Source organism: Podarcis melisellensis (genome assembly GCF_964234715.1).
Source record: "Podarcis melisellensis genome assembly, chromosome: 7".
Classification (NCBI taxonomy): domain Eukaryota; kingdom Metazoa; phylum Chordata; class Lepidosauria; order Squamata; family Lacertidae; genus Podarcis; species Podarcis melisellensis.
The window spans coordinates 37,646,757-37,665,881 of NC_138539.1; the positions used below are offsets into that span (position 1 = coordinate 37,646,757).

General features: G+C 44.2%; 2 protein-coding genes across 5 annotated transcripts in view; one reads left to right on the forward strand and one right to left on the reverse strand.

Moving 5' to 3' along the window:
• Positions 1-14,890, forward strand: part of LOC309373416 (DGAT1/2-independent enzyme synthesizing storage lipids-like) — a 112,592-nt gene extending 97,702 nt beyond the window's left edge. For 2 of the 4 annotated variants that reach the window (XM_081917617.1, XM_081917618.1), the window contains exon 7: positions 14,693-14,890. In XM_081917617.1, the coding sequence (XP_081773743.1) occupies positions 14,693-14,797 (105 nt within the window). In that variant the 3' untranslated portion in view covers positions 14,798-14,890. Of the gene's footprint in view, positions 1-2,524; positions 2,697-9,047; positions 9,421-10,644; positions 10,810-11,909; positions 12,101-13,154; positions 13,216-13,482; positions 13,623-14,692 lie in introns of those variants that run through there. The other 2 variants (XM_081917619.1, XM_081917620.1) reach the window with 2 other exon arrangements.
• The window catches only part of LOC309374806 (DGAT1/2-independent enzyme synthesizing storage lipids-like), a gene marked incomplete at its 5' end in the record, with an annotated part of 204,787 nt that overhangs the window by 120,106 nt on the left and 65,556 nt on the right, over positions 1-19,125 (reverse strand). The gene's annotated exons all lie outside the window — the stretch shown is intronic.

Consider the following 19,125-nt stretch of genomic DNA (forward strand, 5'->3'; position numbering starts at 1 on the left):
CACTCTCATAACAATCTTACAATACTAAGTGTAGTAGACCAGTGGCGTTTAAATTTAGGCAAAGCCAATAATTAAATGTCTTACACCAAACCTGTAATTCAACTGAGGGGAGACTAGCCTCTAAGCCCAATGAAGCATTTGGAACACAGGATGGAACAGAAAAAAATTGTCTTAGGAACTTAGGTTGAACAGCTTCTGTAGATCCAAGGTGAGGCCCTGTCCAAATCTGAGCCCATATAATAACTGTGCCAGGGGTTTAGCTTTAAACAGGTCTGATGCTATACGATTGCCACCTTTTGTATGTAAAAAGCCTGTCAGAATTTTGGCGCTTTGAGATGCTTTTTCCTTTGCATATTTCTGATGTGCTTCCCATGACCCTGCTGACTGAAAAACAGGGCAAAGGTATTTAAAGACTTTAACTTGTTTGATCAACAGATTATTCACATACCACCTATGGGTCCTATAATTTCTTGAAAATTTAGTTTTCTTTAGTTTGACTTCTTGCAATTCACAGCCAGGTGTTCTCTTTGGCAGTATCCTGAGAAAGCCCTCATCAACCTTTTTAGGCGCACTTTTGTTTGTGATAATAGTACCATTTATTTAATTATTAGATTATCTAATTATTTATTTCATTTCTATATCACTTTATATTTTAAGAAAAATCTCAAAAGCAGTTTAAAACACATTAAAACATCAATAAGACAATCTGAAGAAAGTCAAATATAGAGTATACAGTCAAAGCAACATAATTAACTAAAAAAACAAAACAAACTAAATTATCCCAAAGATTTCAAAATAAAACATTACAAAGGAGGAAAACCACAGAATACACACTCCACAAAATAAGTTAACAAAAAAACAAAACGTAAACTTTTTTTTAAAAAACCCACTGCTCAGTGACGTCAAATATAAAATGCACATTTAAAACAGCATAACTAACTAACAAAAGAATAAAACATTATCATAAGCATGACACAGCTCTTTGGCAGGCACTAAAATATGGGGCAAAATAATCCAATAGTTAGGGTTTGTTGTCAGGCAATGTCCCTCTGGTCTCACCAGGCACCGCTTTAGTAGAGCTGGTGAGTCTGAGCCCCACCACCTAGGCCAGGTGGAAAGGGCCTTGCAGGGAGCGGCCTTCATGACTCACAGCAATACCTGAGCTCAGTGGATCACCCAGGGTGGCTATTTATGCTTCTGATTTGCTTTATCCATGAATGAGAATAGTGTATTTGGTTCTCTGTGCTTCCTCATTTTTGCTCTGTTTTTTACAAGAAGATGAATAACCAGCAAGAAACTGAGGCTGATAGCAAAATTTGGGGCATTCCAAGGCAAGTTACAGATATGTTTAGAAAGATATGCCATTGTGAGGAGACAGAGCCAGAGCAGCCAGCTGAGATGTTATCACTGGAGAGTGTTTCTGACCCCCCTTCTCCCAGAACCCGGCGTTCATTGAGAGTGCAAGAGCAAAGGACTCAGAGACAATTAGCCCCCGGCGGCCACTGTAAGGAAAAGTGCTGTTGGTAGGAAGGGAGTGGAGAGGATCTTAGTTGGCGCAATGCCATTGTCTCTTGCTGTGATGATTGAAGAAACTCATTAGTTTTTCTCTGCTTCTTGCTGCCACCGGGGGAGGGGGAGCGGATAAAATCCCCCAAAGCCTGACAATAGATATAGAAATAAATATATAGATGTAGATGTAGATGTAGATGTAGATGATGTAGATGTAGATAGATATGATCATCATCATATTGTAAACCGCCTGATGAATTTCAGTTTTTAATGAGTCTGTGACTGAATTGCAGGCACTGCATGACAGAGTAAAATGGACCAACATGTATGTATGCGATTATTCCTCTGAGTTAACTGACAAATGCATGCTGGACTTGGATCCTTCACCTCCACCTGACAGTATTGAACATGTGCCAGATGCCAGAGACCCTTTGATATCAGAGCCTGTCAACCTGGAATTTCTGGGGCTCCAAAGCAAGCAATACATGCTGCATAATTAAATGCAGCATGGTGCCAATGGAAGAGCTTTTACTGGAGCAGCACAAGGATTCTATATTGTAAACAGAACATGTTATTAAGGTTTGTGTATTACATCATGTTCTTATCTCATACACAGCTTATAGTGGGATAAGCCACCAGCAAATGGAGGTAACACACTTGTCACAATACCTACCTTTACCCCTTAGTCAATAGCTGGTGTTCTGTGACCCAATATGTTGTTATGTGACATGGCTGCTATTGTAGGTGTGACTTTGATTACAATAATTTTAATTACAAATGGGCACAACCTGTTAGCAGTGTTTTTCACAATGCTTGGTTTCTTCATACAAACGGCACACTCATCACAATCTCACTAAAGCAGCACAGAAAGGGACGTTTCTCCATAGGTGCGGAAATTAGCCTACGAAAAAGTGCAACAGACAGGACTTCTGCTGCATAATCTGACTTCATAATCTTTAATGGGCAAAACCTCTTAGCGGAAGTGTCCCTAGGTATTATGTCTTTTTCACAATGCTTGGTTTCTTCATACAAATGGCACACTCATCACAGTCTCTTTAAAGCAGCACAGAAAGGGATGTGTCTCCATAGGGGTGGAAATTAGCCTACAAAAAAGTGCACCAGACAGGACTTCAGCTGCATCCACAGAGAGGTGACTGAAGCAAAGGCGATTTAGACTTACCAGGAATGTAAGTAATTTTTTTTTCATAGAATCATAAAGTGTAGAACTGGAAGGGATTCCAAGGGTCATCTAGTCAACCCTCTTCAATGCAGGAATCTCATCAAAGTCTCTCATTCAGTTTGAAACCATAGTAGACCCTGCTTCGTTTGCAAATGTCCTGTTGTTGTTGTTGTTTAGTCATTTATTCATGTCAGACTCTTCGTGACTCCATGGACCAGAGCATGCCAGGCACTCCTGTCTTCCATTGCCTCCCGCAGTTTGGTCGAATTCATGCTGGTAGCTTTGGGAACACTGTCCAACCATCTCGTCTTCTGTCGTCTCCTTCTCCTTGTGCCTTCTATCTTTCCCTCCCTTTTCCAGGGAGTCTTCTCTTCTCATGAGGTGGCCAAAAAAATTATTGGAGCCTCAGCTTCAGGATCTGTCCTTCCAGTGAGCACTCAGGGCTGATTTCCTTCAGAATGGATAGGTTTGATTTTCTTGCAGTCCATGGGACTCTCAAGAGTCTCCTCCAGCACCATAATTCAAAAGCATCAATTCTTCGGTGATCAGCCTTCTTTATGGTTTCAATTCCATACATCTCAATTCCATACATCACTACTGGGAAAACCATAGCTTTAACTATATGGACCTTTATTGGCAAGGTGATGTCTCTGCTTTTTAAGATGTCCTAGTAGTTGTATTATTTGTCACTTCCATAGGCGCCGACTCCATGGGGCCTGAGGGGGCCCGAGCCCCCTCAAAAATTCGTTTGGGGGGGCTCTGCCCCCCAATAATTTAAGAAAATTATTAGTTATATTATGCTTTGTAAAATCACAAAATTATGTTGGTATTTTTTATTTTCCTTGTTTGACGATAGTTACCTTTTAAAATACATTCAGTAATGAGTTAAAACAAAGCCACTCCCGGTCTAGAGAGGGGGTGGGGTTGCGGGCTCTCGACTCATCAACAATCTCGCGGGGCTGGCGTCAGCTCCGCGAGAAGCGGGGATTTCCCCTAGCTCATTAATATTCACTGCCCACGGCGGCAGCCAATCGGCTGCCGCCAAGGGAGGGCCCTCACAGGTTCACTTAAGGTCGGGGCAGCCCGGGGCTCGCCCCTTTTGTTCCCCCAGCAGCAGCGGTTTGGAGGTCTTGGCCCCCCCCAATATTTTTTATAAGTCGGTATGGGCCCCCGCCCCCCCCAATATTTTTATTATTAAATAAAATATTATTGAAGTTATTAAATTCAAATTTTATAAGTCGGCGCCCCTGGTCACTTCCTATGCAGGAGTCATCAGAGAGAGAGAGAGAGAGAAAGAGAGAGAGAGAGAGATATGCTCTCTCTCTCTCTCTCTCTCTGTGAGTTTGTGTCCGTGTAAAAACTAGTTGTATGAACTATGAGGCTGTTTCCACACAGTCAACTTAAAACACAGCTAGGATGTTCATTTCTTTTAGTCAGGGTTGATTTGAAGCTGGGATAGATATGGATGGTAGCTAATGTCAAGTGTGCTGCTCGTTTAGTCATGTCCGACTCTTCATGACCCCATTGACCAGAGCACGCCAGGCACTCCTGTCATCCATTGCCTCCCGCAGTTTGTTCAAATTCATGCTGGTAGCTTCGAGGACACTGTCCAGCCATCTCGTCTTCTGTCATCCCCTTCTCCTTGTGCCCTCTATCTTTCCCTCCCTTTTCCAGGGAGCCTTCTCTTCTCATGAAGTTGCCAAAGTATTGGAGCCTCAGCTTCACAATCTGTCCTTCCAGTGAGCACTCAGGGCTGATTTCCTTCAGAATGGATAGGTTTGATTTTCTTGCAGTCCATGGGACTCTCAAGAGTCTCCTCCAGCACCATAATTCAAAAGCATCAATTCTTCGTCGATCAGCCTACTTTATGGTCCAGCTCTCACTTCCATACATCACTACTGGGAAAATCATAGCTTTAACTATATGGACCTTTGTTGGCAAGGTGATGTCTCTGCTTTTTGAGATGTCCTAGTAGTTGTATTATTTGTCACTTCCTGTGCAGGAGTCATCAGAGAGAGAGAGAGAGAGAGAGAGAGAGAGAGAGAGAGAGAGAGAGAGATATGCTGTGTGTGTGTGTGTGTGTGTGCGCGCGCGCGTGTAAAAACTAGTTGTATGAACATCTTAGCCTGTTTCCACACTATCAACTTAAAACACAGCTAGGATGTTCATTTCTTTTAGTCAGGGTTGATTTGAAGCTGGGATAGATATGGATGGTAGCTAATGTCAAGTGTACACTACTGTCCAAGCCAACAGGGGGAAAGCATTGCATGCAGACTCAGATATATGTGAGATAAAAACATGTTGTTTTAGCTGAAACAGTGCCCCTCTGGAATTCATCATTCCTCAAATACCAGTAATGAGGGATTCCCCATTCCTAGCAAGGGTGGGTTGAAAAGAGCTTTTAAAATATTATTATTACTATTATTACTATTTTTTTTATAAATTTTCCATTAAGAACATCCAATTAATAACAAATCAAATCAAATCAAATCATAATCTAATTCAAAAACAAAACAAAACAAAAAAACTAAACTACAATCTGAATTATTTATTATTACCGTATTTTTTGCTCTATAGGACGCACTTCTTCCCCTCCAAAAATTAAGGGGAAATGTGTGTGTGTGTCCTATGGAACGAATGCAGGCTCCTTGGCTTCAGCGATAGCAACGCGAAGCCTTCGAAGCACAGAGGGAGTGCTCCCTCCGTGCTTTGGAGGCTTCCCGTTGCTTTCGTTGAAGCCTGGAGAGTGAGAGGGGTCGATACGCACCGACCCCTCTCGCTCTCCAGGCTTCAGGGATAGCCGCCTGAAGCCTTTGGAGCGCAGCGCGAGTTCACGCTGCGCTCCGGAGGCTTCAAGGAGATTCTTGCTCTCCCGACTTCAGCAAAAGGAACCCGAAGCCTGCGACCCCTCTCGCTCTCCAGGCTTCAGGGATAGCCGCCAGAAGCCTTCAGAGCGCAGCATGAGTTCGTGCTGCACTCCGCAGGCTTCTGATTCCTTTCGCTGAAGCCGGGAGCGTCTTGCTCTCCTGGCTTCAGCAGAGAGGGAGAGCTGTGCAGCACCCCTTCAGTTAAGCGGGGGGAGAAATGGAAGGGGCTCCGTTTCTCCTGACGCTTCGCTGAAGGGGCGCTGAGCAGAGAGGGGGAGAATTCCCCCCCCCGTGTTCTCCCCCTCTAAAACAAGGTGCGTCCTATGGTCTGTGTAATGGGAAAAGGGGGCTGCTCGTGCGTAAGCGTTTAAGCCCTCCAAGCTTAACCATCCGTTCCTAAACTCTCCCAGTCCACGGAGCCATGGGCGCATGGCTTCCTCAATCGCTGGCAGAATCCGTCAGTGGGCGCTTCCGGAATTTACGCCAACATAAGAGTTCCTTGACGGAAACTCTCCTTCTGGATTCTCTGCGTGACAGTTTCCTGCGCGGGGTGGGCGTCCCCAGTGGAGGTGCTGAGCCCTCCCCGCTGTTCTCACTGGAAACATCTTGGAGCCCTTCCTCCGATTGTGTTTCTGCAGGAACTCTCCCTCTCCCCCTACTGGTTCCTTCCTCCGCATCCTAAGGTCTCCTAGCCTCCTTGAGCCCTTCCACCACCTGACTCTCCGATGGCAGTTCCCTGACAGTCTGGTGCATCCTATAGAGTGAAAAATACGGTAAATTTCACATGGACTTCCCATATTCTGGACCTCTGAAGAACTCATCTCACATAATGATATTTCTGCCCTCTTCTTCTTGTTCTCATATTTTCCACATTCTGACCTTAAACTCTCAAAGTCCTCAGTCACTGGCTAATCGATTCTCAGTCATGTTAAACAATCATATATCCTTTCATCTGTCAGGCGTAGTTTAATTTGTATATATACTGTGTGTGTGTGTGTCTGTGTCTGTGTGTGTGTGCGCGCGCGTGCACACGCACACATGCACGTGTGTGTGTGTATTTCCTTTGTCTGTTTGCCAAGGAAGCTTTCCCTGGCTCACTCTTATCTTCCAGTCCAGGCTCTTGTCCAAGCGTGCCATTTGAAGTTTTATGATTCAGTAAATTCCCAAGTTGTTGAGTTGTTAAGCATACTGTTCGCTAATATATGTAGCAATTAAAATGGAATATATTCCACAGATATAAATCATTTGGCAATTGATCAGCTTTTCCAGGGACCACACAAGTCTCCCCTCTAGGGAGGGGAGTTGCTGGACACCCGTTTCGCTTTCTCTCCCACCCATAAAGAAGAAAAACCTGCAAACAGGTGCACTGTATGTTGTGGGATATTTCCAAAATTATTGTCTCAGATCATTGTAGAATCAGCCAAAAGATGTTCCCCACTCCCACAAAAAAGGGAGGAATTTGCTTTTTCCATCCTGTGTCACAGCTATAAAGCACCAACTTGTTCTGCTCATTTATCTTTGTCAAGTCCGATTAAAACTGTGCAGCTGACTAATCAATTGCAAATAGAAGTCCATCTGTACTCCGTTTAATTTTTTTTAGTCTTTTTTAATGAGGCTCGGCATATAAAAGCAAATGTAGATATAAAAGAGAGAACGTACTGATCACCTCTGTAAATCCAAGCACCATGATGAGAATCTCTTTGAAGTCCAAACTTACGTACCAGCAACTGTGCAGTTCTGCAGATTGTTTCCCTTATCTCCATCAGTCCAGAATACGCCTGTTTTCAGCCAAATCTTATTAATTTTTAAGAAGCAGGTGTCCCTGCTTGAGAGAATGACTCTGGAGAGTGCCCAGTTTCCGTGCCAGCCTTGGCATCCAAAGTGCCAAGGTTTGGCATATTGTTGTGGGGGCCAGATAACGGACTCTCTGGGTGAGACAGCCCTCTCCTACCCTGGAGAGGTCGACAGGACTAATTACTCCCATATTAGTCCTGAATTTCTGGTACTACTGGGGGTCCGATCTCATGGAAGGCAGCCATTTCCATCGGCAGGAAAAAGGAAGTCTGAAAGGATCTGGTAAAATATGAGCCACCTAAATCTCAGGTGAAGCAGTAAGGTTTACAGTCATACCATGTCTGTTCAACTTCTAAAACAGTCTTCGACTTTGAAAACCAAAGCAAGGCTTCTGATTGGCTGCAGAAAGCTCCTGCAGCCAATCAAAAGCTATGGAAGCCCCATTGGACGTTCAGCTTCCCAGAACGTTTGAGAACTAAGCTATTTGAAAACCAAGGTACAACTGATCTGAGACAAACCACAGCAGTGAAATTTAGTTTTTCATGGCTCTCGGGGGTGAGGAACTGGAGCACTTATGGCTTTTTCGGGTATTAATTTATCCTATCACACAGCAACTATAGGCACAACCCCCCATCAATATTGTCTATTTTCTCATATCATTAAGTTGAAAAATGGAGTGAACATAGAGTAGAATCAAAAATATACAATTTGACTATGTAAAGCTAATGGATGTTAAGATGACTTAGTAAGTTGAAGACAAAAATGTGATGGCTGAGTATTGTGGCATGATCACCAATAACCCAAATGGAAAGAAGTTCTAGAGGCAGTTAAAACAGGATTTGGCCATCAGCATCTGTTCTTATATGGCGGCAGAGCTGCTATTCCACCTCACATCCCCAGAAAGAGACATTTTGCAGTGTATCCCCAAATGTTGCTACCCTTCAGCTCATTTTTCTCCACACTCTCAATCTTGTTCGGTGCTGCGTCTGCACCACACAATTTAAGTCGAGTGGTTAGGCTCAGTATACAGAACAACTGTGTAGCAAAGTTAGTTTTGGGGGGCAGAAAAACACTGAAAAAACAAACTCTACAGTTGCTACAAGAAGTCACCACTCTCTGAGCCCAGAGAGCATTTTGACTTATAAAGTCCTTGATGAGGCAAAGTCGACACAGTAAGAACAAAGTCCAGTTGTTAATGAAGGCCTGCAACTGCCAGAGTTCTCTCAGTCAAAAGTCTTGCAATGTGTCCAAATTCTTTTAGACAAGTTCTTCACAAATTCCTCCACTTTTTAACCGGATTATTCCAACAGTCTCCATGTCTCCAGTTCTCCATGTATCCTGAGCTATGTGTTAGTTTGCCCAGTAACACAAACAAGATAGTCACAAGATGCATGCAGCTGCATTTTTAGGGGGCAGGGAAGCATTTCTGCTGACTCAAAGAGAAGTAACCCTTTCCCACTTTCCTTAATACTTCAGCAGTGGAATGAAACCAGCTTGCTTTACATCAAATAAATGATGGATCCATACATTTGTAATGTTGTACATCCCCATGATGGATGCTGGAAAAACAATACGTCTACTTGGCAAGTTACAGTGGGGAAAACTAGGAAAATATTAAATCACATGAGATTTCATGTAATCATGAATGCTTCTGGGATGACAGTTCAAACTAATGTACTGCATTTTCTGTTTTCCAGGTAAACAGTTGAAAAAAATACCATCACAACTGAGGAAATTTTCACTTCATATATTTCTTTCATTGGCATACACGTGGTGCTTCAGATTAGGAAACCATGAGCTGGTTTTCTCAAATTCTGGAAAACTGGATCAGTTTTTCTTATTTGGAAGAATATTGGACCTCAGTGGTTCACCCTTTGTGGTTACTTAAGCTTCTGATTTTAATTTATTCACCATTCATATGTACGGTTTTGTGTCTCTGGGCTGTCTCATTTGTGTTACATATTTACAAGAAGATGAATAACCAGCAAGAAAGTGATGTTAGCAAATTTTGGGAGAAACCAAGGAAAATTATTGCTCAAGTTTTTGATATAACTGGAAAGATATGGTATGGTGAGTAAGCTTTCTTTCATTCCAATAATTCAGTCTTATCAGCTCCTATACTTTCATAGGATTGAGCATCAGAATTTCAGACTTGAGACATTGGGACAATAGTTGCTACAGTGCATCAGGAGTGGACCTCTAAGCCCACTTCAGAGTCACCACAGCTCCAAGCTGGCCTTGGCTCCATATGGATCAAAAGAAAGGCATGGAATTTTTTTTAGGTAATAAGCAATCAAAACGAAAAACAAAACACATTATGAGGTATGAAATTAAGATATATTACAGAAGAAAGGGTCAGCTGGTGGCTGCATAAACACCATACATTTAATCACATTGAAAGCATGCCTCCTCCAAAAGAAACCTGGAGAATATTACTTAAACCTCACAGAGCTTTAATTAGCAAAGCTCTTTAAAAATAGTTTCATGAATTGTGGCAAGAGAAGGGGGTTGGGTTTAAACGTGTAGTGAGTACGCAGCGAATGTAATGAGTATATCATCGTTCAGTGAGACTTTGATGGTGCCATTTTCCAGAGCATGGTAAACCACTAGGTAACTCTGAAACATAAACTCTGGACACAAACTATGGAATCTGCCAGCGTAGGATGTGGTGATGGCTGCTAATTTGGATGGACACTGCGAGAAACCGGATGATGGAATACAGAGAGCTTTGGCTTAATCAACAGGATCCATCTTATGTTCTCATCACTTCCCAGAGTGATGTTGCTTTAGATGTTGAAGCATTAATCAGAAATACATTACTAAAACCAAGTTTGGGTCATAAGGATGAAACCCTGTGGCTACTTATGACATTGGTCAAGGGTGCATCTGTCTGGGAAACTGTTTTCTCACTTTGTATAAAGTGATTCAGAGAATGGTCTGAAGATATGAGTATTATAACACATATAAATGCTCAAAGGAGATTGAAAGAGGGTCACAGTTTTAGCTTACTCAAAGACTAGGCAAAAATGTTTTCACCTGCACCCAAAAGTAAGCAAGGAAGGAATATTCCAGCAGAGGAGAATACCATTTTTTCTGGGATCACAACAGAGAAAGTCTTGATCTGTATAGATGACAAACTAGCATCCAGAACACTGAAACATATAGGAGTGGTTTTTACCTGATCTTAAATTTCAGTTTTCTGAACCGCACTGTTTTCTTCCAATAAAAGATTGAAATATTTCATTTATTTTTCACAAAGTAATATTTATTTGTTGTGGTTTGTATTATTTCCAGGTTATGAAGTTATTGGCATGGAACATCTCCGTAAAGGACCAGGGATTATTGTTTATTATCACTCAGTCACTACTATTGACTATTCCTTTCTTGTGGCTAAACTTTTTAAGGAGGCACAGAGAGAGTGCTTTTCAGTCACTCATAGAGGCATATATCGGCTACTAGGTAAATTATTAAATTCAAATCTTGCTTTTTATCAAAAAATATGTGAAATGTGACATAAAACAATCCTATAAAATATAAAACCATGTATCAGGCAAAGAGGTGAAAAACAACATACAAATAAAATATCAGCAAGATGATGGGTGTGACCAAGGGGAACGTAAGGAAAAATAAAACTCGTAGCCAAGTGTTGATATTTCATTTTATCCCACCTATGCTGTTGGGGCAATCCTCTCAAAGCATGCCTCACTTCATTTCCCAGTGACAAGTTGCCCTGACAGATTCCCATCTGAGTTACAACAATGGATGAGCCCAGAATGAGATGGAGTGTTCACACAAAAAAGAAAGTTGGAAACTGCAGGCTTGCTTTTGGCCATTTACAGCCTCAACCTCTTCTTCCAATAATGTTACCAGAAAACAGGGCCCCACCCGAACACATGGCCAACCAAGAACTCCCACACAATGCTTTTATGCCCCCATGTGACACTGCAATCAAACCCACGTGACACCCTTGCTGTAGTGTTCATGGCCCTCCACTGCCACTCCCCCCACATCATCTTCCTCTGCATGCACACAGCAGCCACAGCAAGGAACTATGACACCACCAAAGGGTCATTTAAATAAGGAAGGAAGTACAGAGCCCAAAAATGCCCAGTAGCACAGGGTGCTCTGTTTGGGGGGTGAATTTGTCCATTGGGTGAATTAATGCAGCATATAATCTCCACCCACTTACCTGTGCATGAAAAGATGAACTTATGTTAGTGCAGGCAGGATTCAACCAGGATGGGCTCATCTGTGCCATGTGTGTATCTGTCTCTCTGTGCATGCAGCAAGGCACTGTGGCCTGTATTTTTATCATAATGCAAACTTGAATGTCATTCGGTTGTACTACAGACTTGACTTGTGGAACGCATGTCTAAAAAGGTGGCCACCTCAGCAATTCCACGAAATCCTACTTGAAAAGTATTGGTAGAGAACTATGCTTGTGGTCTGTAACAGTGCAATATCTTTGGAATAATGACACTTGTATAGCATCCACAATATTTCCTAAATAAGCATTATATAAAATGTATTTTCTTTCTATTTGGGGCTTCTTTTTTCAGGGCTGAAGATACTTTTAAATTCCATCGGTTTGAAAGATTTCAATAAAGCTGAATGTGTGGAAATTTTGAAGAAAGGCCATTTACTGGGCGTTGCCCCTGGTGGAGGTAGAGAAGCAAACTTTAGTTATGACTACAACATAATGTGGGGTAACAGCACTGGTTTCGCTCGCGTAGCTTTGGAGGCAAAAGTGGTGAGTGATCTTTGTCCAATTTGCATTGCCTTCACGATTATCCTAGATAAGACATAATGTGTTGACATCCTTGATCTAGCATCCTAAGTAGTTGAGGATGGCAAATATCCTGTTTAGGGGTCAAATGATATCTGGAGTTCCAAATATTTCCCACCCCTGCTTTTTTTTTAAGCTATTGAAATCACTTACCGTATTTTTCGCCCCATAGGGCGCACTGGCCCATAGGACACACCTAGGTTTTTTTTTGGGGGGGGGAAATTTATTTTTTCCCCAGGCATGGGGCTGGGGATGCCCGAGCTTCCCCTGACCCCAGCCCCCAGAACAGGCTGCTATCCGCAGGCCTAGGGAGCCCGGCGGGAAGTCCCGCCGGTCTCCCCAGGCTTGCGGATATCTGTCCCCCGAGCTTGTGGGGCTGGCAGCCTCTTAACCAGGTTAGGGAACAGGGGGAAGGCGCGCTGTGCCTCCCTGCTGTCCCCCGAGCTTGTGGGCTGCAGGCTGCTGCCCGCAAGCCTTGTGATAGCACACTTCTCCCCAGCACCAGCCTCCAAACCAGGTCAGGGAACAGCGGGATGGCAGCGCTGCGCCTTCCTGCTGTCCCCCGGGCTTGTGGGCTGCAGGCTGCTGCCCGCAAGCCTTGTGAGAGCTCCCACTGGGCTTGCAAGGCTTGCAGATACCTTCCTGAAGCCTGGAGAGCGAGAGGGGTCGGTGCGCACCGACCCCTCTCGCTCTCCAGGCTTCAGCAAAAGCCCGCATTCGCCCCATAGGATGCACACACATTTCCCCTTAATTTTTGGAGGGGGAAAAGTGCATCCTATAGGGCAAAAAATACGGTACATTTAAAATGAAAAATAGCTTTTTTCCTCTTCAATTCTTGAAAATCTGAGGGACAGCATGTGCAATTTGAAGTCAATTGCGTCTGGCTTGTCATTGTAATGCTGGATGGGGAGCATTATTCCTAGTCCTTCACCAAAATAAAGGTGGGGCAGGTGGGGTGAAGTAATTCTCCAGTTTTCACCTTTCTTTTGATTTTGTATTTTTTCTTTTATTCTTTCAGCCCATCATCCCTATGTTTACACAAAACGTTTGTGAAACATTCAGGAACATTGGAAAGTCAAGTGAGAAAAATATCTTATATTCCTTGGTTGATCAAGAGATCTGATATCAGACAATAAACAGATTAATAATATACAATATACTAGTAGTTTATTCAACGTATACTTATCTGAAAAAGTTGTGCTGTCTCTTAAAAAATATGCTCTCAAATTATTTAACCTCATCACTGGGATGGATTGATTGGGATTGCTAAAAACTCAGAATGCCAACTAATTTCAAATTTGATATGGAACCGCTTTCTTACAGACTCTTTTCCCTTTCATACATAGGGTTGACTAGATGGTTATATGAGAAAACAAAACTTCTCTACCTTCCCATATATGGAGGACTTCCAGTGAAACTGAGGACATATATTGGAGAACCCATCCCATATGATCCAAATATAACAGCTGCAGAGCTGGCTGAAAAAGTAAGTTAACTCTACGCCTGGAAGTAAAAAAGTAGAATATTCTTTTCCTGTTGGTTTCTCTCTTTCAGTCGTATAAATTGTCTTCTGCCTATTGACTTTGCTCCTTCTGTATGACGGGATATAGGGTTTATTATATAGACTTTTGTGCATTATGTTCATGAGTCAGCTTTCCCGCTCCGTAAATTGTTGAGACCATGAAAAGCCTATGCATTTTATGTAGTGCTGCACAAAGATCTGCTCATGCAATAGGACTTCTTCTGCCCACCATATGCCCCAGAATCTGCCCCAGAGGGTTCTTCCAAGCCCCCTCCCCGGTGGGGGACCCAGTAAGCACTGTACGCTCTTAAGCCTCAGTGAAACTATTACTGAAGAACTTCTGTTGTCTGTGTGACTTATTGCAACTCTGCACGTGAATGTGACTCCATCCTACTCTGCTATTTTTACCCATGCCCTGCTGTGCTGTTTTCAGGCATGGAACCAGGAGGTGACTGATTTCTGTCACTAGCCCTGCCAACCATTGCCATTCTAAGAGAACGAGGGAGGTGTTCATAGTGAGTTCAGGCACCTCTTTTTCTAGAAAAATAGCACTGAGCATAGTGAAATATAACTCAATAGCATTTCTGCAGTTTTCCTCACATAGCTAGAGGTAACAACCATGCAGGAAAACTAATACGTACCAAGCAGCCCAAGGCACTTATGTTTGGTTGTATCTCTGCCATTCTCATACAGAGCTCTTGGTAAAAAAAACCATAAAGATAGTGGGCTGGATTCACTGACAGATGAGCAGTTTCCTAGTGGGGTTCCTCACCCTGGCTGCTCTGGCCCAACACTCCATGTTGAAGAAGCCACTTTTGAGGATTGAGAGACAAGGACTATCATGCAACACATCTCAGTATACAAAGACATTTGCATGAAAGAAGTTACATATGGTGCTTCTATAGCTGGAATAAATGGGTTACCTCTGGTTCTGATCCCTTTAGCTTTTTCCTCACAGATATTAATAACTGTGAACACCTATTTAGCAATATATTCCTATAACACAATGTATTTCCTTGTTCTTCTTTCAACAGGCAAAGACTGCAATTGAAAATCTTAGGGATAAATACCAAAAAAGACCAGGAAATATGTTAAGAGCTCTTTCAGAACGATTTGATAAGCATTACAAAGATAACTAGTCCATATAAAAGAGTTGCAGTGTTTCTGACAAGATGTCTGTTATAGGAAGCATTAATAATTATGTTATTAAAGCTAAGCTGATATACACAGAATTGTGCTGGATTGTCTATTAATTATCTGGAAGGGACCCTAGCTCAGTAACTCAGCACCTGCTGTGTGTGCAGAAGGTCCTAGGTTTTCAAAGACATACAAGTGCTTTCTTGCCCTATCCTGCAATACACCCAGAATGCCCCTTTTATAATGGGAAGGTGAGTGCTTAACTGAAACATGAAATAATATTACAAGTGAAAGAGTAAAGTCTATAATTCACAACTATTTTATGTTTATAAAAGTCGCTCCAAGATTTGAGTCCTATAATGGCTCAACCTTTCTAAACATACAGTAAAAAAGTAGAGAAAGCAAAAAGGTAGCCATAATTGGTGGAAATAGCGACTGACCTAATGAAAACAGCCAGTTCAGCAATGAATCTGGATCTGGGCAATCCAAGTGCAGTTAAACAGCTAAAGTAAGTTGCCTCAGCTTTACAGCTTCAACTTGAGGAATATTCAAGTTGAATATTCCCTTGACTGGGGTCAAGGGAAGGAATCTGAGATGGAAGGGGGTCCCAGAGTAAGAAGAGGGGACAGACATGGCTGCCTTCCTTGCAAAATGACTGAATAGTTTGAAAGTGAAGCTCATCCCATATGTAGATGTTCTTGTGCATGCTAATAGAGTCTCAGGACCTGGACAACATAATCATGATACTATATGAAATAGAACATCAGTAAAATTTTAGAGCAACAACTTTAGAATACTTTTTTCCAACTGAAGAGTATCACTTAGAGAGCATTAACAACATCAGAGCAAGTGCAACTAAAATGCTTTTTCTCAAAGAAAAAGCAAAGGACCATATAGGAAACAATACAGTCAACGTTGAACAGGTTTAAGGCCTGTTGACTATAACAAGAGAGATGAGCTTTCACTTGGTTTGAACCTGTGTTCTGCAGACCTCTGCAGGTACACAGAGTTATCCCAAGGGGTCAACAAAGCAGCTGTGGCTGGCAGGTCATGGTCAAGGGCCCAGGAACTCAGAGGCCTGCTCATCTAGCACCCATTAGCTGGCTTTCTCCCAATAGGATGTCTGTGGAGGAAGGCATGAGGTCCATCTGCTCTCGAAAAGGAATGATTCAGCTTCAAGTGGGTTGGCACAGTTGACCCTTGTGGTTCACCCCAACTCTATTATTCTATGATTCCTATGAGGCATCCCAAAACAAATCTATATGAATGTTTACTACATTGGGAACAATTCCACATTTAAAAATGGGATTACACACACACACACACACACACACACACACACACACACACACACCCTCAGATGAACACGAAAGGTAGTGCTGTGCATTAAGGCCAGACATCTCCACTTTGGTCTCGTCTGTTCAAAGGACATTATTGCAGAAGTCTTGTGGTTTGTTCAGATGCAACTTTGCAAACCTAAGCCGTGCTGCCATGTATTGAATAATAGGATTATTCAGAAGGTATTGAATAATCAGGATCAGGTGCACAACCTTAGGGTCATTTTGAACTCACATCTGTCCATGGATGCACAGGTTAATTCTGTGTTGATTCTGGTAGCTAGACTGGTGATAAGGAGCGGCTGCTGGCACCATATAACACCCAGCCTGGAAGATCTATATTGGCTCCCTGTACATTTCTGAGCACAATTCAAAGTGTTGGTGTTAGAATTAACCTTTAAAGCCCTAAATGGCCCTGCCACTGTATACCTGAGGAGTGTCTCCACCCTCATCATTCAGCCCGTGAACTAAGATCCAGTTCTGAGGGCCTTCAAGGAATCAGGCAGGCTGCCTTCGTAGTTGGGAGTGGCTCCCGCCCTGTGGAACACCCTCATCCGATGTCAAATAGATAAACAACTACACAAATTTCTGAAGACATCAGAATGCAATCCTGTATGAGAAAGGAAGCTTTCAATCGATGATGTGTTGATGTGTTTTATTATGTTCTTAGCTGCCCAGAGTTGCTGGAGCAACCAGGCTTACACTTCCACACACCTTTATCCTTTAGCTCCTGAAAGACTCAAGTCTCCATCTTAGCTGATTTCTTTCTGCCATAGCCTCAATTATGAATACCAGAGTAGGCTGATCAGGATTTAAGAATTTGTTGGGCCTTTGTACCTGAAGATGATGTGAAAATCTGAAAATCATTGGGTGTGTTGGGGAATGTTATTATAGAGATGAGAGGTAGATATTCTTTATGATGCCTGACAGTATTGGTGTCAGGGACTGGAATGAATTGCAGCAAGAGTATGAGAGAGAAAACCTGAGGACCTGAGTGAAAACTATCTACAGACCTGAGTGAAAACTATATACAGTATCCCCCTGTTGGCCCAGGGTGAAACTACACTACATAACACCCCTCCCCACCGAGATAAGGTGTTAGTTACAATCGTAATGGTTTCCTTATATACAGCACTACGCGTAATGGTTCAATTAGGCACAAAAGCATATCGGTTACATTTCCCATACTTAGACCAACAGTGATACATGTCCAACAACATAGTCCTTTAAATAAGTTGGGCGCTTGGAAACTCTGCCAGACCGCCGGGGACTGGTAGCCAAATCCGGAGGGCCACACAGTTCTTGCTGAGGCTGTGGTGCGACCCTAGGTGGCGTTGGAACCAACTCCCCTGGATCCGCTGCTGTGGGTGGAGCCTCCGCAAGTGGAGTGGTCTGAGTCTGTTCTGAAGCGGCTTGGTTCGGCTCCACGCTGGCAGTTTGCGAGGGAGGTGTAGGTGGGGCCTCGCCATCTGTACGTGTCTCTTCTGGAGCTGCAAGCGCAGTTGGGGGCACCTCGGTAGTGTCCAAGTTCCCAACCCTGCGCCTAAGCTGGTCTATGTGCCGTCGCCACAAGCGTCCATCTTCGAGTGCCACCTGGTACGAGCGAGGTCCAGTGACTCCCACTACTGTGGCTGGCACCCAAGGAATGTCCCCCACATAGTTCCGGGCAAAGACCTGGTTTCCTGGGACAAATGACCGTGGCGCGTTGGCACAGCCTGGGGGTTCAGCCACGGCAAAGTCCGGGTGTAGCCGGTCGAGCGGTGACCTGAGGCGGCGGCCCATAAGCAGTTCAGCAGGACTCCTCCCTGTGGCCGCATGAGGGGTGATGTGTTGCACGAACAAGTATTCAGCGACCCGCTCATGCCAGTCTCCCCGGTCCAGGCGCACCAGTGCCTCTTTTGCCGAGCGCACCATTCTTTCCGCTTGCCCGTTGCTGGATGGATGAAAGGGTGCCGTTAGGGCATGGCGGATGCCCAGTCCCAAAAGATACCGCTCAAAGGTGCCTGACGTGAACTGCGGTCCGTTGTCAGAGACAAGGACATCAGGACACCCATGCGTTGCAAACAGGCCTCGCAGCACCCGGATGACAGCTTCGGTAGTGGTGGAGGGCATCAGGGCGACCTCCAGCCATTTGGAATAGGCGTCCACCACTACCATAAAGGTCCGGCCGTGAAAGGGGCCAGCCAGATCGATGTGCACCCTCGACCAGGGTGTCTTTGGCGTCTCCAGGTGTGTCCCTTAGCTGCCGGTGGTGCAGGCCTCGACTCTTGGCACGCTTGACAGGCGGACACCCAGGCAGTGATGGCATCGTCCATATTAGGCCACCAGACGTAACACCGAGCCAATGCCTTCATTTTGACAATTCCCGGGTGGCCAACGTGCAGAGCCTCCAGGACGCGCTGACGGAGTCCCTGGGGAATCACGACGCGGTCTCCCCACAGCAGACAGCCGCGATGAGCTGAGAGTTCATGTTGTCTGGTTGCGAAGGGCTGGAACTCCGATGCAAAAGGCCCTTGTGGCCACCCCCTCCACACCCAGTTGAGCACCCGGCTGATGGTGCGATCCTGGGCAGATGCGGAGGCCACAGTGGTAGCTGATACAGGCGCTGCCGGAAGATCCTCAATCAGAAGGAGCGATGAAGCTGGAGCCGGGTCTTCCACAAATGCTGGAAGAGGGCAACGGCTGAGGGCGTCGGCATGGCCCATCGATTTCCCCGGGCGATGGATGAGCCGGTAGTGGTAGGCAGCCAGGAAAACAGTCCATCGCAGCATGCGTGGCGAGAGGACCGGTGGAGTTGGACAATCACCGGCGAGGAGGCCCAGGAGTGGCTTGTGGTCAGTGATGAGGTCAAAAGTCCTGCCATAGAGGTATTCATGGAACCTCTTCACTCCAGCCACAAGTGCCAATGCCTCCTTGTCGAGCTGGCTGTAATTCCGTTCCGTCGGAGATAGTGTCCTGGAAAAGTAGGCGAGCGGTGCTTCTCTTCCATCTGG